We start from the raw sequence: 19,111 nt of genomic DNA, 5'->3' as shown, positions 1-19,111 counted from the left end.
GCAAGTAAATTCTTGAGAGAAGTGATGTGCTTGGAAGCCCCATTATCAAAATACCAATCTGCAGCTGAAGCATCACTCAAGTAACCTCTCGATTGGCATCATATCTGGCACCATAACCACTAGCCAGGACGGACCAATCTTGAGCCACAATTGTTGAAGTATGTCCCTTGTTTGCATTTGATGTGTTGGAATCTAAGACTGTCATTCCAGCTTCCTTGTCTTTCATTTCTTCCCCCAACCTCTTCCTTGCACTCACTGATATAGTGTCCAGGATTCTTACAATAATGGCACTTATCCTTCATTTTGGGCTGAGTTGCATTATCTGAATTGTTCTTAGATGGCTATGCCAAATCAGCCTTGGATTGATGGCCACCAAAATGAGGCTTGCCTTGCCTTTTGCCAACAAGGCTTAATCCCTACCATGCACATTAACAGACATGTTCTTTCTTTTCATAAGACATGCAAAGAGTTAGTGTGGTGGACACAAGTTGGCTGTCAAATATTACCTCATCAATGTGTGGTGGACACAAGTTGGCTGTCAAATATTACCTCACCAATATTCAACAACTGCTCTCTAAGATCTTGGATCTTCTTCAAGCAATCTGACATTGAATCACTCTTTGCATCTTGATTCTCTCAAGAACTTTTGAGGAAATTCGGTAGGACTTGCAACTCTAGGAATCCCTACAAATTCACTTGTAACTTGGACTGTAGAACCTGCAGATTCGACAATACCTGCAAATCTGAGAAAATCCAAAAGAGTGTGTTGAGATGGATTGCGACCTAAGCTGCCAAGTGTCTTTCCACATGTCAACTTCCGATGGTGACCTTATCTTTGATGATGTGGCGAGTTAGCCTACCACATGTCTAGTGTACAATGGTTTTTTGTGGAGAGGCTAGGGTATGTTAGAATTATTGCCATATTCTAGGCAGTGACCAATGTAAATAATAAGTGGGTTAAGGGCACTTTTTCCTCTTTAGAGGTTTTTTCCCTTGTCACTTAGACAAAACCTTCTCTCTTTTGTAAGTTGTACTCACTCACTCTATTCAACTTACGTTTTGCTCTAGCTCTCTTGCTTCCTACATTTCCTTCAATTGGTATCAATCAGAGCAAGTTTTGCTTCAGCCTGTACACCTTCATCGTTCTGCCGTATAGCTCCATATTGCATGTATGAAACATAGCCGTACAATCATACTATGGCTGTTAATGCTACAAATGTTTGCCAACTAAAAGATTGCGTACCATAAAACTCCATAAGGAGTAATTGGTACCATCCAACTTATCCTCCTGTGTGAGGATGCCAAACACTTCATTGGGATTGTTCTGAGCCATAGCTGCCAAAGAAAACAAAATGCAGCAAATGTGACAAGAAATATCCCTTCCTGGGATTTCAGACGCACAACCCAAATCTGCAAAAATCTGTCAACACTGTAAAAATGGAAATTGTCTACAATGTCACTCAATCTGAGTCCAAAACTGCCTCCAAAGATGCCCAACAGCTTGTACACAACAAAATTGCATCCGAATGCCAAAAGCCCCAAATTCTTGCGAGAAATTGCAACTGAAAGAGGTAGATTGACTAAAAGCCCCAAATTCCTCTGCAAAAATTGCAAGTAAAACCAAAAGCCCCAAATGCAATTTGCAATTGCCATTTGCAATTGCCATCTGGAAATGTCACCTACAAATGTAACTTGCAAATAGCACGGGCTGCACAGTATGAAATCGGTACAAATGTACGGATTGTACGGAGCACGGAGAGGCGGGATGTACGACTGTACGATGTATGGTCGTGCAGGAAGTGATGATACCAAGGGGTGTACGAAAGTACAACAATGACGCACAGTAGTATGGGTTGTGGTGGTACAGTGCCGGTACAGTACGGGATGTGGCACGGTATGGTGCGGTGCGGTGCAGGTACGACTGATGACGCAGGTACAATACAATTGACGGCGTGGGTACAGTACAGTGTGTACGGACGGTCGAGCAGTTGAGTGTACGGACGGGCTTACATATGGCATACATGAGGAGCAAGAGAATCAAGGAGGATCAAAGCACATAAGAATCACCACCATGAGAGAGACATAAGGTAGGCAAGACTCAAATGCATTTCCATATGTCATTGTCAATAATATGGCCGCATGAGTATGTGTCTCACTACCAAATATGCTAGTAGGTGAAGGTATCCCATGGAAAGTTGCTAGATCTTCTTCAGCCCCTTTAGATTTCGGATCAGCCTTTTGAATTGATCAGCATGGACTTTGTCACAAGCTTTCTACCTGCCACTGGTTCCAGGAAGACCATGTGTCTGACCATTGTGGACATGTTCAGTAAGTTTGTCATGCTCATTCCATGCAAGGGTACCATTGATGCACAAGATACAGCTCGACTCTTCTTCAGATGGTGGTATCTGATGGGTGGTATGCCACGTATCATTTGTGTCTGATAGGGATTCCAAGTTCACTAATCAGTTTTGGAGAGCCCTTTTCGACAACTTTGGTACAAAGCTCAGCTTTTCCAGCAGCTTTCATCCTCAATCCGATGGCCAAACAGAGATCTACAACGAGTCGGCCTTCAATGTTCTGAAATGCCTTTTTGCGAATGCATAGTCCCGATGGGACCTGTATTTACCATTGGTTTAGGGGATCGTGAATGGCACCCATTCCACCATTGTGTCCCTATGAAGAAGCCTTCGGCAAGAAGTTCAAGTCCCTTCTCAACAAGTCCGATCACATCACAAAATCATATGAGGAGATCATGGGGTCCATGAAAGATCTCATTGCCAAAGCACAGGAGGGCTATCAGACGCAAGTTGGCTATAAAGCAAGGCAGTGGGCTTATCTTCGGATCATGAAGAAGCGGCTTAAGCAGGTTCAAAGGAAGTGCTTGAAGCTCTCATAGCTTGGTCTCTTTCCAATCATTCAAGTTATCAATGATGTGGCCATGATGTTACAGTTACCTACGACATGGACCATGCATCCAGTATTTTATGCGTTGTGGCTCAAGCCAGCATTGACAGTGGTTCTAGATGTGGAGCAGCCTGAGGTCGTTGATGAGGCATATGTGGTCGAGCCCAAACAGATTTTGCTTCATCGGTTCAAGCAAGGTAAAGGCAAGCGTCAGCGCTTGTGCGGAGCCAAGTTTAAGCACAGGGGCTCCCACAACGTACCATGGGTCGAAGAGGATTTTTTCACAGATTATGTCCACTTCCTTTCACAGCTCCATACGGGATACACCATGCAATGCATGAAAAGATCAAGAGCCAAAAAGAAAGAATTGGGGCTAATAGTGCCATCTCAATTCAGTAGAAACCTCCGAGAAAAATGGAGAACCCTTCCAAACTCAAAGAAAAACAATCCTTCTAGAGACTGCCCGTGAAGGGCGCTGCATGCTAGCCCAAATGGCTATCAAAGTGTGAACCGTGTTAGTCCAAATACCCGATGATAGGACAAAATCTGTATCAAGTTTTTTAGCAGTGTATATAGCTGTGGGTAGGCACATAGTTGTACACATCTAGGGTAGGTGTGGGCTTTTGGCATTTGTGGATTTTTCTTTCACAAGTATGATGGACTGATGTATATTTTTTTGAGATAATAAAGTATGTTTTGCAGGGACTTCATGGGAAATGATGAAATGCAATGTGGTTGTACCAGACTTCTAGAGCAAGGGTGTCTAGTGTGTGGTCAAATGGAATGTTTTTAGAGTCATGTAAAGTCAAGTCATGAAGGGTTTTTTTATGTTTTCCTGAGTCAATGTGCACTTGCATGTTATAGGAATGTCCATGTCAAAGGGCTTTTCATGTGTGTGTACGGGGTTGCATGCAAACTTTAATGTGCATGCTAATGTGTGTGGGAATTGTGTGACTTAAGGTCCAAAATGTGTATTTAACGTGATTTGGGGGAAATGTCTTGAGAGTGGTAAAATGTCATTGATGAGGTGGCAAATTAGGCTGAGGTGGCTGGACTGATTAGGAAGACATCCTGCTCATGCAACGGTCGCTACATGATGGATGAAGGGATGCTTCTAGTCGACGAGCTGGATGTAGATGAAGGTGACGGCTTGCAGGAGAATTCGAGAAGGAGATCGTGGGCACCTGGAGGATGATCGCGCAAAAAGGACCAGCTTCAAGAGTTCTAGAGGAGGAGCACGGGTCTTGACGACAGTGTGGGCAAGGAGAGGCCTTGGGCTGGCAGGAGCATTGGAGAGGTGATCATGGGTTCACAGAGAAGGTGAAGGGAGTTCAGAGGCAGCGAGGGGAGGAGAACCGTGAAGGCCAGAGGTCTGTGTGTACTCCGTGGTGAGTAGGAGAGGCAGTGAGGAAGAAGTGGATAGGTTTGAGGTTATCGAGGATTTAATGCAGCCCAAATGTTCTCAAGAATCAACCCAGGTGTTGATTGAGCAATCATTGAATCCTGATCTCAATGTTGAGGAGAAAGAAGAATATTTGAAGATGTTGTAGAAAAACCCCAATTTGTTTATCACTTCTTATGAGGAGATCAGGGGATTTAAAGGGAAGCCTTTGAGGATTGAGTTGAAGGAAGGTGCCAAACCTGTTTTTCAGAAAATAAGAAGATTAAGCCCGGAACAGAGAGATGTGCTGAAGGAAGAGGTGGATAAGCTTCTCAAGGCAGGAATAATTTATCCTGTAGTTCACTCTGATTGGATAAGTCATGTGGTCATAGTGCCAAAAGGTGTAGACAAATGGAGAGTCTGTGTTGATTACAAACCTCTGAATGCAGTGACAAAGAGAAACCACTATCCTCTGCCTTTTCTGGATGATATTCTTGATAAAGTGGCGGGTCATGAAATGTACAGCTTGTGTGACGGATATTCAGGGTACTTCCAGATAGCCATAGCCGAGGAAGATCAAATCAAGACTACCTTCATTACCCCCTGGGGCTGTTTTTGTTACAGGAAATGCCTTTTGGAGTTACCAACGGCCCCTCGCACTATCAAGAGAATTCAGATCTGATTTTATCACCCTTCTTGGATAAATTTTGTAAAGTGTTTATTGATGACATCTATGTGTACAGTGGAAGAAGGGAGCACTGTGGAAAGCTGGATCAGGTATTCTATGAGATTGATAATAATGGTGGTCAATTGAAAACTCAGTTAGCTCGGACCAGCATTAAAATATTGGGGCATATTGTATCTGAGAATGAGCCGGATTCAGGTAAAGTAAAAGCTTTAGTTATGCTGTCCTCTCCTGAGAATACCAAGCAGTTGCATACCTTTCTCCAGAAGGTGAAGTATCTGTCGAGATTTATTCATATGTTATCTCAGATTTTGTATCCCCTTCAGCAGGTGGTAAAATGTGAGCCTCTGAAATGGACGACAGAGAGTCAAGAGGTGTTTGAGGCAGTTAAGGAATCCTTGACTCATATTTCAAGTGTAAAGCCACCAGATTATTCCAGGACTTTTTATGTGAATCCGTCTGTGGGACGAGATGCTATTGGTGCTATTCTTTTGCAACAGGGAGAGGGTTCCAGATATATGAGGCCAATCTACTATGCCAGTAGGGTGAAGAGTGAAGTAGAAAGAAAGTATTCAGCGGCTGAATTGGTCCTGGCTAGCCTCTTGTATGCCTGTAGGAGATTTCGGTCTTATCTACTGTCCAGGCCTTTTGTGGTTCTCACCTCATGTTCACTACTGCCTCATATGTTGAATAGTACAAACATCTCCAGGAGCATGATTAAATGGATAGTAGAGTTACAGGAGTACTCTTTTACCTTCTTGGTTGAGAACTCTACCAGAGCTTCCTTGGCTGATCTCCTCACCTATAAGGAAGGACCTATTTTAGTTGAAGATGTGGAGAAGAATACTGACATGAATGAAGAAAAAGTACTAGAGGATGCATTTGTTTTACACTTTGATGGATCTTACAAAAAAAATTTTAATAAAAGTACAGGAGGAAGTGTCATTTATGATCCTGGAGAAAATGAGATTCGGAAAATGGGAATTCAGCTTGAAGCCAACAGTAATAATGAAGCTGAATATGCAGCCCTCTTCGAAGGTTTGAAAGTATGCATTAGTCTGGGTATTAAGAGACTCGTGATTAAGGGAGATGCTCTGTTGGTTGTGAAGCAAATTTTAGGTGTCTAGAAGGTTAAGCATGTTCATCTGAAGAGATGGATTAAGTGCGGGTGAAGAAACTGTTAAATCAATTGGATGCCTGGACACTCCAGCATATTGAAAGAGGTAAGAATGTAAATGCACATGATGCTGCGCAGGAAATTACAGCAGCTTATGTTGATGCAGTAGGAGTGCAGGAGCCCTTATACAAAGGAAGGGAGACATTAGCTTGTGAGGAAAGCTTCCTGTTAACTGGTAAAGTGCCTGAAGAAGTTCCAAAACAAAGGAAATACAGATTTATTAAAAGCTGTACTTCTTATTGTCTGATAGATGATGTTCTTTACATGAAAGGGGCTGATATGGTGCTCAGAAGAATTCCCTGGCATGAGGAAGTTTTTCATATTCTACAAGCTAATCATGAGGGAGTATGTGGAGGACATTTTGCTTTCAAAATCATGCTAAGGAAAATACTTACAGAAGGATATGTGTGGCCATCCCTCCAAAGAGACATAAGACATTGGTACAAGTCATGCCTACAGTGTCAGCAAATGAGTAAGAGGATCTTACATCCAGGATTCAGAAATATCATACTTGCTTATAATATTTTCGAGAAATGGGGAATAGATGCCATCGGTCCTCTACCCATGACAGCCAGGGGAAATTGTTATATGCTGACAGCTGTGGATTATTTGACGAGATGGGCTGAAGCACGAGCAGTACGGGCTGTCAATGCAAAATCTGTATGTAAGTTTGTGTATGAGGATATCTGCTGTAGATTTGGTGTACCACTGGAGTTGCTTTCTGATAGAGGTCCAGGTTTCAGGAGTGAACTGATGGATTTATTATGTGGTAAGCTGAAGATTAAACATAGATATGCAAGTCCGTATTATCCTCAATGTAATGGGATGAATGAAAAATTTAATGGTTTGTGTACTAATATCATGGGAAAGATCATGAGAACCTATGAGAAGGAGTGGGATCTTGCTTTGCATTGGGCTTTATGGGCTTACAGAGTTGCAGTAAAAGAAGGCACCCAGTTTTCACCATTTCATCTTGTTTATGGGAAAGAAGCTCTGTTGCCCTTGGAAGTAGAAATTCTTGCATTACAGATGTTAATGAAGATAAATGAGGATTCAAATTCTACTTTCCAGAACCGGTTATTGGATTTGCAGGAAGTACAACTAGATAGACAAAAGGCGGTGGAACATTATGCTTTAGTTCAAGAGGAGAATCAGAAGAGAGCAAACAGGAAATTCAGGGATAAGAAAATCAAGGAGGGTGATCTAGTTTTGAGATACAACAGTAGTCTGGATTCTACCTCTAAGAAGAAATTTGTGACCAAATGGGATGGACCTTTTTTGTGTGACGAAGAAATTCAAAAATGGATCATATCATCTTGAGGATTTGGATGGTCAACAGCATAAGAATAGAGTTAATGGCTTCAAACTAAAGAAATACTTTCACGAGATCATGAGTGTGGGCGGCTGTGGACCTGCTGTGATGAAACCAGATAAGCCGGAAGACCTCATGGATGAGGATATCTCTGAAGAAATGCAAATCTTATACACCTCTATCTCCAAGACATGAATGTCTGCAGCCTTGGGGATGGGCAAAATGATAGGACAAAATCTGTATCAAGTTTTTTAGCAATGTATATAGCTGTGGGTAGGCACATAGTTGTACACATCTAGGGTAGGTGTGGGCTTTTGGCATTTGTGGATTTTTCTTTCACAAGTATGATGGACTGATGTATATTTTTTTGAGATAATAAAGTATGTTTTGCAGGGACTTCATGGGAAATGATGAAATGCAATGTGGTTGTACCAGACTTCCAGAGTAAGGGTGTCTAGTGTGTGGTCAAATGGAATGTTTTTAGAGTCATGTAAAGTCAAGTCATGAAGGGTTTTTTTATGTTTTCCTGAGTCAATGTGCACTTGCATGTTACAGGAATGTCCATGTCAAAGGGCTTTTCATGTGTGTGTACGGGGTTGCATGCAAGCTTTAATGTGCATGCTAATGTGTGTGGGAATTGTGTGACTAAAGGTCCAAAATGTGTATTTAACGTGATTTGGGGGAAATGTCTTGAGAGTGGTAAAATGTCATTGATGAGGTGGCAAATTAGGCTGAGGTGGCTGGACTGATTAGGAAGGCATCCTGCTCATGCAACAGTCGCTACGTGATGGATGAAGGGATGCTTCTAGTCGACGAGCTGGACGTAGATGAAGGTGACGGCTTGCAGAGGAGAATTCGAGAAGGAGATCGTGGGCACCTGGAGGATGATCGCGCAAAAAGGACCAGCTTCAAGAGTTCTAGAGGAGGAGGAGCACGGGTCTTGACGACAGTGTGGGCAAGGAGAGGCCTTGGGCTGGCAGGAGCATTGGAGAGGTGATCATGGGTTCACAGAGAAGGTGAAGGGAGCTCAGAGTCAGCGAGGGGAGGAGAACCATGAAGGCCAGAGGTCCGTGTGTACTCCGTGGTGAGCAGGAGAGGCTCGTAGTGCGAGGGGTCGCCACTATACGAGCTGAAGGACCACAGGAAGGAGGAAGGAGCAGAGAAGAAGGATGGTGCAGGGACAAGGAGACGGGGGAACTCGGTGAGCAAGGGAGGCTCGTGTTGAAGGGGAGAGCTTCTGAAGTTCGGGGGTCGTGAAGATGAGTGTTTGGAGGAGGATGGGCGTCGCTATGACTATTTTCGTGAAGTTTTGGAGGACCATGGCGATGCAGGTGTGTTGTGAGAAAAGGAGAGGTGGGTTGATCATAATACAGAAGCTCATGGAGGACTGAGTATGCACGGGGTCGTCGATTGCACTGATGTGGAGTTTCGGGACTTGGCTGGGATCCTCCATAAGTATTGCGGTCCTTTTTGAATCATTCAGAAAATCAATGATGCATGTTGTAAGCTACAACTCCCATCCAATGCTAGGGTTCATCTTGCTTTCCATGTGAGCAGAATCAAGGAGAAACTAGGAGATGCTAAAGAGCCAATAGAGTTAGAGGATTTGACCTATATTCCACATGAACCAAATAGAAACAACTTAGGAATAGAATTATTACTGAGTATTATATGAAATGGAAAGATAGGCCAGATGAAGATTCAACGTGGGAGAGTTTTGTTGACTCAAAGGAAAGCTTCCCTAGCTTGATTTCCGAGGATGTAAATACTTGAAGGGGGGGAAGAATGTTACATCCCTAGCTAACCCCGGTTAGCTAGTGACTCAAATATGGGTTGAGGGAGACCCGGGTGGGTGGAGTCAGAGGAGGCTAGAATGAGTAATCCTAACTATAGTGATATACCCAGATGGAGGTCTAGAAGGGAATGGGGCCTATATATTAATTATAGCCGTGTGGCTATATATTGGCATAGGGGGCTCAATGTTTGGGAGTCTAATCAGTACCTAGATAGTGATTCCTGCTAGAGGCATGGCAGTTCCTAGTGAGCCAGGTCGATGCACCCTTGTGGATGGGGCTTCTGTGATATGGGATGTGAAGGTTTATGATTTAGGGTCAGGCCATTTGTCTTCCCTATGACCTCCGGTGCTTAGGGGTGGATTGAGTTCAGTGAAGATGATCTTGGTAGCAGACTCAGCATAGGAGTTGTTTCACTCCAAATCTATCATGTCAAACCATGCCACCTCTCTATGGATGCTCTTGGACAGCCCACTCAAAAACTTAAGAGACTGCTCGATGAAAGCTCTAGAAGCTGCAAGCTGTAAAAACTCGACACGTGGATACGGGGACGTTATGGATGTGTGAAACTTCCCAATCTCATAAGGCATCCTGGCAGGAGGAGGGTGATCCGGTAAATAAAATAGCACCAAGTTCTACAGACTTGGACGACCCAACCTATGGATTGTATAATAACTCCATGTGATGCGGAGTCCACCTCATGCTCTAGCTTTCAACACTGTGTCACATAATGTGATTGGCTGTACACTCTAAAGAGTATCGGTTGCAGCTACCCTCACGAAAGGTGCCACCTACATAGTAAGTTGGTGTAGTCTCATGGTGTAAAAACCATGGAAAGCGTGAAATAACTGATACTGTACCTAACCAATGCATTGGATTTGAGTAGAGAACCAGCTGGGTGTTTGAAATCTTGCAACGAAAACTTGCACAAAACGCTCACACATGTGATCAGTAAACATGTGCACCAAATATAAAATAAATAATCAACTGAAAATGAAATGTTATGGATTAAATATCTAGGTGTGTCAATGGAAAAAGTGAATGGCTGTTACATTGTTGTGGCTACCGACTGTGCATCTCATATCCAGATTTGTTGACTTGGGCTCACAGATTTGGAGTATTGTTTGTGGTGTCCCTCTCAAAGCATCAAATTGACTGAAATTATTTGCCTCAAAACCATCGGCCAAGACCAGCCACTTAGAGCTTTCATCAGAGGCTTCCAACTCCGGGAGGCTGTTGTTGTCCACCCTCACTGCATCCCCATGCATTGTAGTAGTGAATCAGCCGCCTGCTCTCGCGGGCCAAGGTATGGTCCTCAGAGAAATGGAGTGGAGTCTGCATTTCTATTGGGCAAGCCCTTGCTAAGGAATTCTTTGATGCGGGGGAGCTGATTGGTGGCCGGGCGACGTGGATGGGCATCGGGCTTGGGATATCTGGCTTAGGGTCCTCAATATTTATACACTAGCATGCTGGCAGCTGTCTCCCTTCTGACAACTCACTAACTGTCTACTGGATGTGGATTCATGGATTGTTGGAGGAGATTTCAACAGTCTCGAGTTTCAGGAGGACAAGTTGGCCAGGGCTTCCTTTTTGTCCATGACCTCAGCAAAGAGAGGTACGTGGGAGCAGCTCATGTTTTCTGTTCAAGGTCGGGATTCTTGGCAAGGGAAAGATGACCTCTCTCCACTGTTTTTCTGCAAATTTTTTTCTCCTCACCTTTATACTTCAAAAGTCTGCTTAGGGTTGGACTATCCAGTCAAAGTTGTAGCATGAGTGACCTTGTGGTTTGGATCTCTGTGTGGATGTGTTATTTAAGTCTTTCAATAAGAGTCTCATTGGACCACCATGTGCCTGTAGAGGCATGGTGCCAAGTCAGTGGCTCCAAACTCATACTGTAAAGCTGTTATATTTGCCCTTCAGGCCATCTCATGGTTGTCCTCTGTCATGTTTGTCGGTGTCCTCTGATTGGTTGTCCTCATCCTCTCTACAAATTTCCTCCGCCTCACCACCATCCTCATCACTGCATGTTCTCCTGACGTGGTGGATTTTACAAAAATCTTCTAGCCTTCCTCATGACTGATTTTGCTTTTGTTCCCAAGAGAAGTGATAACCCCAGGATGCACTTGTGAGAGTACTAGATTCAGAACTTCCATATGTGTGTTTCTTAACAGTTTATGTCATTTTTATCTCCATTGTTCTAGTCTCTTATCGAGGCAATGTTCTATCGTGCAGTGGTCCAAGGGCAGTACAGACAATCAATCATTACTCTGAAAGTCTTGGTGGAGCTCATGTGGTTGCTACAGCTGTAGCACATGATGAGATTCTTGAAATTCAACATGTCCTGAAGAATTGGAGTGATCATGACAGGGTTCAACTCATCCTAACAACTGGTTTGTATGAGTAGTAACTTGACTTCAAAACCTGGTAATAAATGCAGAGGCTGTTTTCTCTTAATTTACGTTTGCTTCAAGCAGAATCTGTTTTTGGCATCAAGTCATGTATCAGTAGTAAACCATGTTTTCTGTACAGGTGGAACAGGGTTTTCTCCACGGGATGTTACTCCTGAGGCAACAAAACCATTATTGCAAAAGGAAGCACCTGGTCTTGTGCAAGTAATGCTATTAGAAAGCTTAAAGGTTTGATCATGTTTCCTGTATCCCTCGATGTATTATCAGAATAGAGCTTTCTATGGGTTGTCTGATGGAGTATGAGACCAACAGCAAGACTAAGGAAACCAAGAGCAAGGGCAATCAGGCGTTCTCCAGTCATATTCAGGGGGGGAAATGAAAAAATAGCTCCGCAAAGTAGTGCCGGTTCAGCAAATCATTCTCCAGTAAATCTGTTGACCACTTGTATGCCTTATTGTCTAGAGCGAGACTTGTTTGGAGAAAGACTAGCTTATCATTCTCCAGTAAATACGTTGACCACTTGTATGCCTTACTGTCTAGGGACAGACTTGTTTGGAGAAAGACTAGCTTCAATCACTAGAAACTCAAGTGAGCAGTTTCCTTAACTTAAGCAGAGGTTTCCTAAGAGGGGCGTTTTTTGAAGGTTTTATAAACATTTATTCAAAGAAAGCAAAGGCAAAGAGAAGGTCCAATCAAAATGCGAGAGCTGGTGTTGAATGCCAGAAGAGGCATAAGCCAAGAAATGTGCTGCCAAAAAAGATTTCTCCTATTAATATTCATCAATGTACACATGTATGTACCATCTCAATTTTAGTTAACTATATCATGATAATGATAGTTACGTCCTCCTCCTTATCAGACGTATTAAGATCTTACTCTCAAGCATCCTGTATAGCCCCTGAGGCACGAGTTCTTTCTAACTTCTCTCCTGTTTCTTAAATGATCAAGTACTTATATTTTTCAGGAAACTAAAGCTCAAAGGGTACAGTAAGTAATTGCAATTTCCATTCACGGTGCATGAAATGCTGCAAGGTCTCAGAATTGCATTGAATGATGTATTCATTTTTCAACTAATGAAAGTATATACTCCCTTATTGCTACCTGACTTCTATGTGTGGTAAACGTAGGTGACACCAACTGCGATGTTATCACGGGCCACAGCAGGCATTCGCGGGTCTACATTGGTAAGCATGAGTGGCTTGGTATTTGAACGGTATCTTCTTGAAAGTATTATACATTTCTTTAAAGAGGGAATGCACATATTCTTTAAACATATAATGCCTCTTTGAGGTGCAAATTAGAATAGAGTTTCCTATTGCTGTAGAGATTCAGTGGATCATCAAAAGCATGAATGATTTGTATAGCCAAGGGTCATTTATTGGTTATGCAATCCTTCTGATGCCACCTTGGTTCAATGAAATTCGGAGAGGTCAAGTTTGTGATCCTCACTCTCAAGTGTTGTAAAAGTAGTGTATTGCTTCATACAAAGAAGGATATGGATTCATGGTTGAACGCAAGAGCTCTTCTAAATTTGACATGAGCTCCTTCCTCATTATGTTTGCAGATAATTAATATGCCAGGAAACCCCAATGCTGTAGCAGAGTGTCTAGAGGCACTGATGCCAGCTTTACCTCATGCACTGAAGCAGCTGCGAGGTGACAAGAGAGAAAAACACCCTCAACATCTGCCGCATGCTGGGTTGGACGTTTTGGATGCTTGGGGTGCTAGCCACAGAGCAGCATTGCAAGGCCTACATGAAGAAAGGGTATCATCAGTGGAGAGAGGTTGTTCATGTTCACATTAGACTGCTGGTTTGTTTACAATTCTGTGTGTCTTAATCTCTAACTTGGGAGAAGTCTTACTTGTAATCCTTTTCTCATTCTTTATTCTTACATTTTAAACTGAATCTGGTGATCGCATCTTTGTCTACAAAAAAGCATCGTCACAATTGTTGGGTGTGTGTATGCTTGACCTCAATTTGTGCATACATGTTTGTGCATTTGAATGTGCAAATGTAGGAACACTCAAAGAGTAGAACCCAGATGTGAACACTTCCCCAGCCCCACCATCCCCGGGCTTTTCTGATGACCAAAGTTCATTTCCTAGTCAAATACTCACACACTTTGCGAAGGATCCGGCCAGTTTGGAGAGAGGGGTGTGGCTTGCATTTTGAAAAGAGGACATGCTAGATAGGGACCGGTAAGGCTTGTTTGCAGAACTTGAAATTGTGAACCCCATTTCCATTTCCTCATTCATTATTCGGATAAACATATGTCCTTGACGGAGTGTGTACAGGTGCCATGTGCATGCTCATAATGTGCTTATGGACTTGTGTGTGTGCATGTGAATGTACTCATGCATGTGTGTATGTGAACACCCTCATTATAGAGATTTTGTCACCCTCCTTCACCCATTTACAATTGCTGCTTTTTGGGTTGAGATTGCCCTTGAGACAAGAGCAGGAGCTTCTTGACTATGAGTTGGTTGATGACACTGCTATTTTTATTGAGGCCTCTTCGCAGTCACTTGATTCTTTCCGGACAGCCTTGAATATTTTTTGCTCAGCTACAGGGACACACATTAACTGGCATAAATCCTTCGGCTTTTGGATCAGTGATGAGGAAACTCCAGACTGGGGAGTCGACCTTGTGGATTCAAAGGGGTGTTTCTGTCAGATATCTGGGATGCCAGGTAGGGTTGGGCATCTTTTGCCCCAGTACTAGAAAGTATTAGGAAAAAGCCACTTTTTTGGAGCTCAACCTAACTCAACCTTGCCTCTAGAGTTGTGGTAGTGAACCAGGTTCTTTTGGCCACCGCCTGGTTTGTGTGCTCTTGCTGGTGCCGGTCTAGGGATTGCATCACTCAGCTCATTAGACCAATCAAGAATTTTTTATGGAGTGGACTTGATGGCACACCAGATGTTGCAGCGAGGGGGTATTGCTTTGTAAGGTGGTGGTGAGGGGACTCATGCTTGGGCAGGAACCTTGGAAGGATTTCTTTTTTGGACGCATTCAGGCTTGCACACCAACCTTGGGAGATGATTGGATGGACAGCCCAAGATGGATTTTTACTTCAGTCCCTCTCAGATCTCCTGCCTCTCCTCTCATGTCTGCCATTCTGAAAGCTTGGGGGAGCTTCAGGAACACTCTTCGAAGGGTCTCGCCCTCTACCCTGGAAGAGATTGATAGGTAGCCGGTCATTTGGAATGATAGTATACTTAATGAGCATGGCAAACCACTGGGCACTTCCCATTACATGCAGTGGTCTAGATGGGAGAGAGGCCCCGCCTACACAGTAGGTACTTGGAAGGCATTTATCAGGCTACATGAGGATCAGAGACTGTAGTTCGTGAGTCACCTCAGAGGGGTAGCACGCAGGGTTCAGCAAATAGATGCAGCCATCCCAGTGGAATGGGCAGTTGAGTTGCCTATTACTTCCACCACTTGGATGGGAGCTTCTTCAAGGACAGGTGATCGTTCTTCGAGGTCTCGGAGAAGATGCACTGGTCTTTGACGTTGGGGATGGAGGTATACTCTCTAGATCCACGGGTGATATTCTTCTAGAGGTTGCCTTTCAGCCTGTCAGGATTGCTGGTTTTGTGGACCATGGAGTGGGCTTGGAGTGGTACTTAGACCCCGACCCTCTGCTTTTGGCCTTGGGATCTTGGAGGTTGTGGTTGTATGGAGGTGCACCTATCATGTGCTTGCAGTGGGACCCAGGAGAGTGGGAGTGGATAGATCATGGGCACCGAGAGAGGGGAATCTCCTTTTTTCATTTCACTGTTGGTAATGCCAGGAGATTTCAGCTGAACAGTAAGGGTTGGGTTCCCTCCAGAGCCCCCCATTGTGACAACTTCTTCATCACTGCAGATTTGCGTAGGAATTTCTGGAGGAGGCTCTGGAAATCCCTCAGAAATAGAAAGATCACTCTTTTCTTTTGGCTTTCTATTCATGGAGGGATTGCAGTGAACCTGTGGAGATCACATTTTGGGGCTGATCCCACTTGCCCTCGCTGTCATTCTGCAGAGGAGTCAGTGCGACATTGCCTTTGGGACTGGAGTCAGGCGAGGACTATTTGGAAAGGGGTTGCGAGGATACTCAGCATTTTTCATACTTCCCCTTTCTTCATGACTTGGGGCTCGGTCGCATGGTTATCCCTTACTGGGCCCCAGGTGTTTTATGAGGTGAGCCTTCTTCTTGGGCACTCTCGGTCCGCCGGCAGGTGATAGAGCCCTGCTCTCTTCAGGATGTATCACTTACTCCCTTCAGGGCTTCTCATGCTTCAGTGGACACCTCTTGGGAGATCTTGGCTAGCATTTCCTCTTGGCACATTTGGAGAGCCAGATGTACAGAGGCCTTGGATGGCAGCGAGATACACCCTTCACAGGTGTTCACGGATATTTGGATTGACACGGTTCACACTTTGATAGCCATTTGGGCTAGCATGCAGGGCCCTTCACGGGCAGCCTCTTCTAGAAGGACTGTTTTTCTTCGAGTTTGGAAGGGTTCTCCCTTTTTCTCGGAGGTTTCTACTGGATTGAGATGGCACTATCAGCCCCAATTCTTTCTTTTTGGCTCTTGAGCTTTTCATGCATTGCATGGTGTATCCCGTATGGAGCTTGCTCTAACAGTTTTCTTTAATACTTAATAGAAGTCTGTTTTTGGAAAAAAAAGAAACAGAACAAAGAATAGAGAGTACACAGCAAACTGGAGAGGAACAAAATTTGCCTTCAATATTGATGTAGTACAGATGATGGCTCCCTCCTCCTGTGCGCTCCCATAGTGGAGCTTAGATGGCGATCTAGACAGATACTAGGTGAAGAGCTACTAGCTAGAAGATCTGATCTGTTCTGATACAATGGACTAGGAGGGTTGCCTCTTTATAGGTATGAGGGCGGTAGTCGGATCAATGTAGTCGGTGAAGCTGACCAGTCAACCGACTAGGTGGAACTAAAAGCCGCTATGGGCTGAAGCAAAGGGCTCACTAAGGCCCTTGCTGAAAGCTAAAGTGCTAAACTAGTGAGCAAAATAGCAAAATAGTATCAAGTCCTCAAAGCTAACGCTCCTAGTACACGCACAGGCTTCATATATCCAGGTACCCTGTGGATCTCTAATGGGTTGTGAGGAGCTCTCGTATCTGTGTCTATCGAGCTGTCTCTCGAGGCGGCGAAGGGTCTGTCTCCTCAATCGCTGTATCTGATGGGCTATGTCAAGGGTGACGCCTCGTCTCTGGCGGTCTCCTTTGAGGAGGGCTGAAATAGACCGGACCTCAATCATGCGTGCTTTGGTATCACACACACTTTTTTTTTTGTGAGAAGAAATATTTTATTGCTGTGAAATAATAACATTCATAGTTACTCCAAAAGCGGAGTAACTACTACTAAACCGAAAATCTCAGTATAAGCCATATATACATCATGATCAATCAAATGAGTCTGAAAGCAGTCATAAAATGATTGCCTCACAAATAGTTTGAAAAAAACGAAAGATGAAAAAGTAGGATCACCAAAGACTCTATGATTTCTGTCCATCCATAGAGTCCAAGTGCCCAGTGGCGCACCCAAACAAAAAATAAATCAAAACCGTGTCTAGTGGGATGAAAACCAAATAACCAGAAGAACCTGCTAAAAGTAACAGCAGAAAATCTCGCTCGAAGCCCTTGACGAATAAGAGCGAGGAAATCACAAGTATGTCGACAGTGCCAGAAAATGTGAGGCATAGATTCAGCAGGATGTAGACATTTGTGGCAAGCAGCCGGGGCAATATGTCTATGCGTGAGTAACTGCCCAGATGGAAAAATGCCAAGTAGGACTCGCCAGAAGAAAAGCTGTTGCCGAAGAGAGACTTTATAATGCCAAAGGAGATGCAGCCGCTTTCTCCACCGCTTCGATAGGTGATCCATATGCCAAACAGAATCGGCTCTGTCAGAAACCCAAGACGGAGGTAACAACTCTCTTTAAACAGAGAAGGCACTGTGATATGTGACAACTTCAAAGGACGGGTTGAAGAAGAGGAAGAATGGAGAGTCCAATCCTCAAGCCTATCATGAAGTTCCAAATGAGGTACCGGCAAGAAAGGTTGAAGCATTTCTGAAATTTTGTGCCATAAAGGACGATAATGAGCTCCCAAACCATACTTGCTAGCAGCCACATAAAAAGATAAAAGAGTGCCATCATCTTGAAGTACATCCGCCATAGAAGCAATACCTTTGAAAGATATAAAATAGGAACGCCTAGGTTCTTGTATAGCCAAAGAAGGGTGTAATACTTTGGACCAATAAATATTCTCAGCCCTCAATGAATTTCCCAACAAAGAATCCCTACCATTCCATTCCAAGTGGGATAAAATTTGCTTCCAATCAAGAAGCAAACGAGAGACAAAAGGGCAGCCTCTGATCTTTCCTTGAATAGAGCCAAATAGAAAATCCCACTGTGTAGGCTACCAATGCCCAAAAGCAGAAATATCAATATGCAACAAAAGAGAGCGGAACATGAAAGCCCAAGGCTGGATCCCCTTGCATAAACTGCAACATCATTTTCCCCCTTTGAGCAAATATATGCATTTGAATATTGAGTATGTTAAAACCCCCGTGCATCTTTGGAGAACAGTAACAATGCAGAGAGAGTAATCTGAGACTTTTCTTGTCATTTTTTATATGCCAAAAAATCTCCATGATAGTAGACATAAAGGAAACCAGATCTGCCTTAGTAAACATGATGAGGGGCAAATAGAATTATATGCATGCTATCAAAATGGATTGCGTTATTCGCAAACGAACATATAATGGCCAAGTTGCAAGCTTCCAATATTCGAGTTTTTTCCTTAGCTTTGTGAGCACCTAATCAATTTGTTGAGAACGAGTGAGCCCCCAACCTAGAGGATAGCCAAGATGTCGAATCAATCGAGAAGGTGGAACAATTTCCCCAGGCCACAAAAGACTATGCCAGTCTTTAGCATGCAACGGCAATAGCTTGGATTTCTGAAAATTCACGTGAAAACCAGCAGCTAAGCCATATGTGGAAAGGGCCTGCATAATCAAGGAGAAATTGCTCTGAGTATTTTTCGGGGTAAAGAAAGAATCATCAGCATATGCTTGAGCGATCATGCTACGGCTGCCAGGAATTTCCAATCCATGCAACATGCCAGTGTCCAAAAGGTGGTCCATATATTGAAGCATTGGATGAGTGGCTATGGCAAATAGTAAAGCATTGAGGAGACAGCCTTGCCGAACAAAACAACCAAGAGTCCAAGTTGTAGAAATATCCTGTGAAAGTTTGCAAGCAGCTTTACTATCTTGATAAAGCCAATTGATAACTTGCTGCATTGATATTCTTTTTATCCAGGAACACAAGTTGGATGCTAGTGATTGCTCTAAGTCTGGCAAAGTGTTTTCTGGTCATACTTTTTGGTTGCCGGCCTTGGGCACCAGGGGGGGCACTTCTATTTCAG

At 43.7% G+C, this 19,111-nt stretch overlaps 1 protein-coding gene across 1 annotated transcript in view; it reads left to right on the top strand.

Annotated features, from left to right (window-relative positions):
• The window catches only part of B73 (molybdopterin biosynthesis CNX1 protein / molybdenum cofactor biosynthesis enzyme CNX1 (CNX1)), a 156,966-nt gene extending 143,396 nt beyond the window's left edge, over window positions 1-13,570 (top strand). The window contains exons 11-14 of the mRNA XM_087387585.1: window positions 11,488-11,645; window positions 11,785-11,891; window positions 12,791-12,847; window positions 13,228-13,570. Coding sequence (XP_087243711.1) covers window positions 11,488-11,645; window positions 11,785-11,891; window positions 12,791-12,847; window positions 13,228-13,467 — 562 coding nt within the window. The 3' untranslated portion in view covers window positions 13,468-13,570. The remainder of the gene's footprint in view (window positions 1-11,487; window positions 11,646-11,784; window positions 11,892-12,790; window positions 12,848-13,227) is intronic.
• The last annotated feature ends 5,541 nt before the right edge of the window (window positions 13,571-19,111 follow it).

Source organism: Dipteris shenzhenensis, chromosome 16, assembly GCF_047967505.1.
Source record: "Dipteris shenzhenensis isolate YYH24624 ecotype China chromosome 16, Dip_SZ_1.0, whole genome shotgun sequence".
Lineage (NCBI taxonomy): Eukaryota > Viridiplantae > Streptophyta > Polypodiopsida > Gleicheniales > Dipteridaceae > Dipteris > Dipteris shenzhenensis.
The sequence above is the reverse complement of the archived record's forward strand: the minus strand, read 5'-3'. Positions and strand labels throughout refer to the sequence as shown.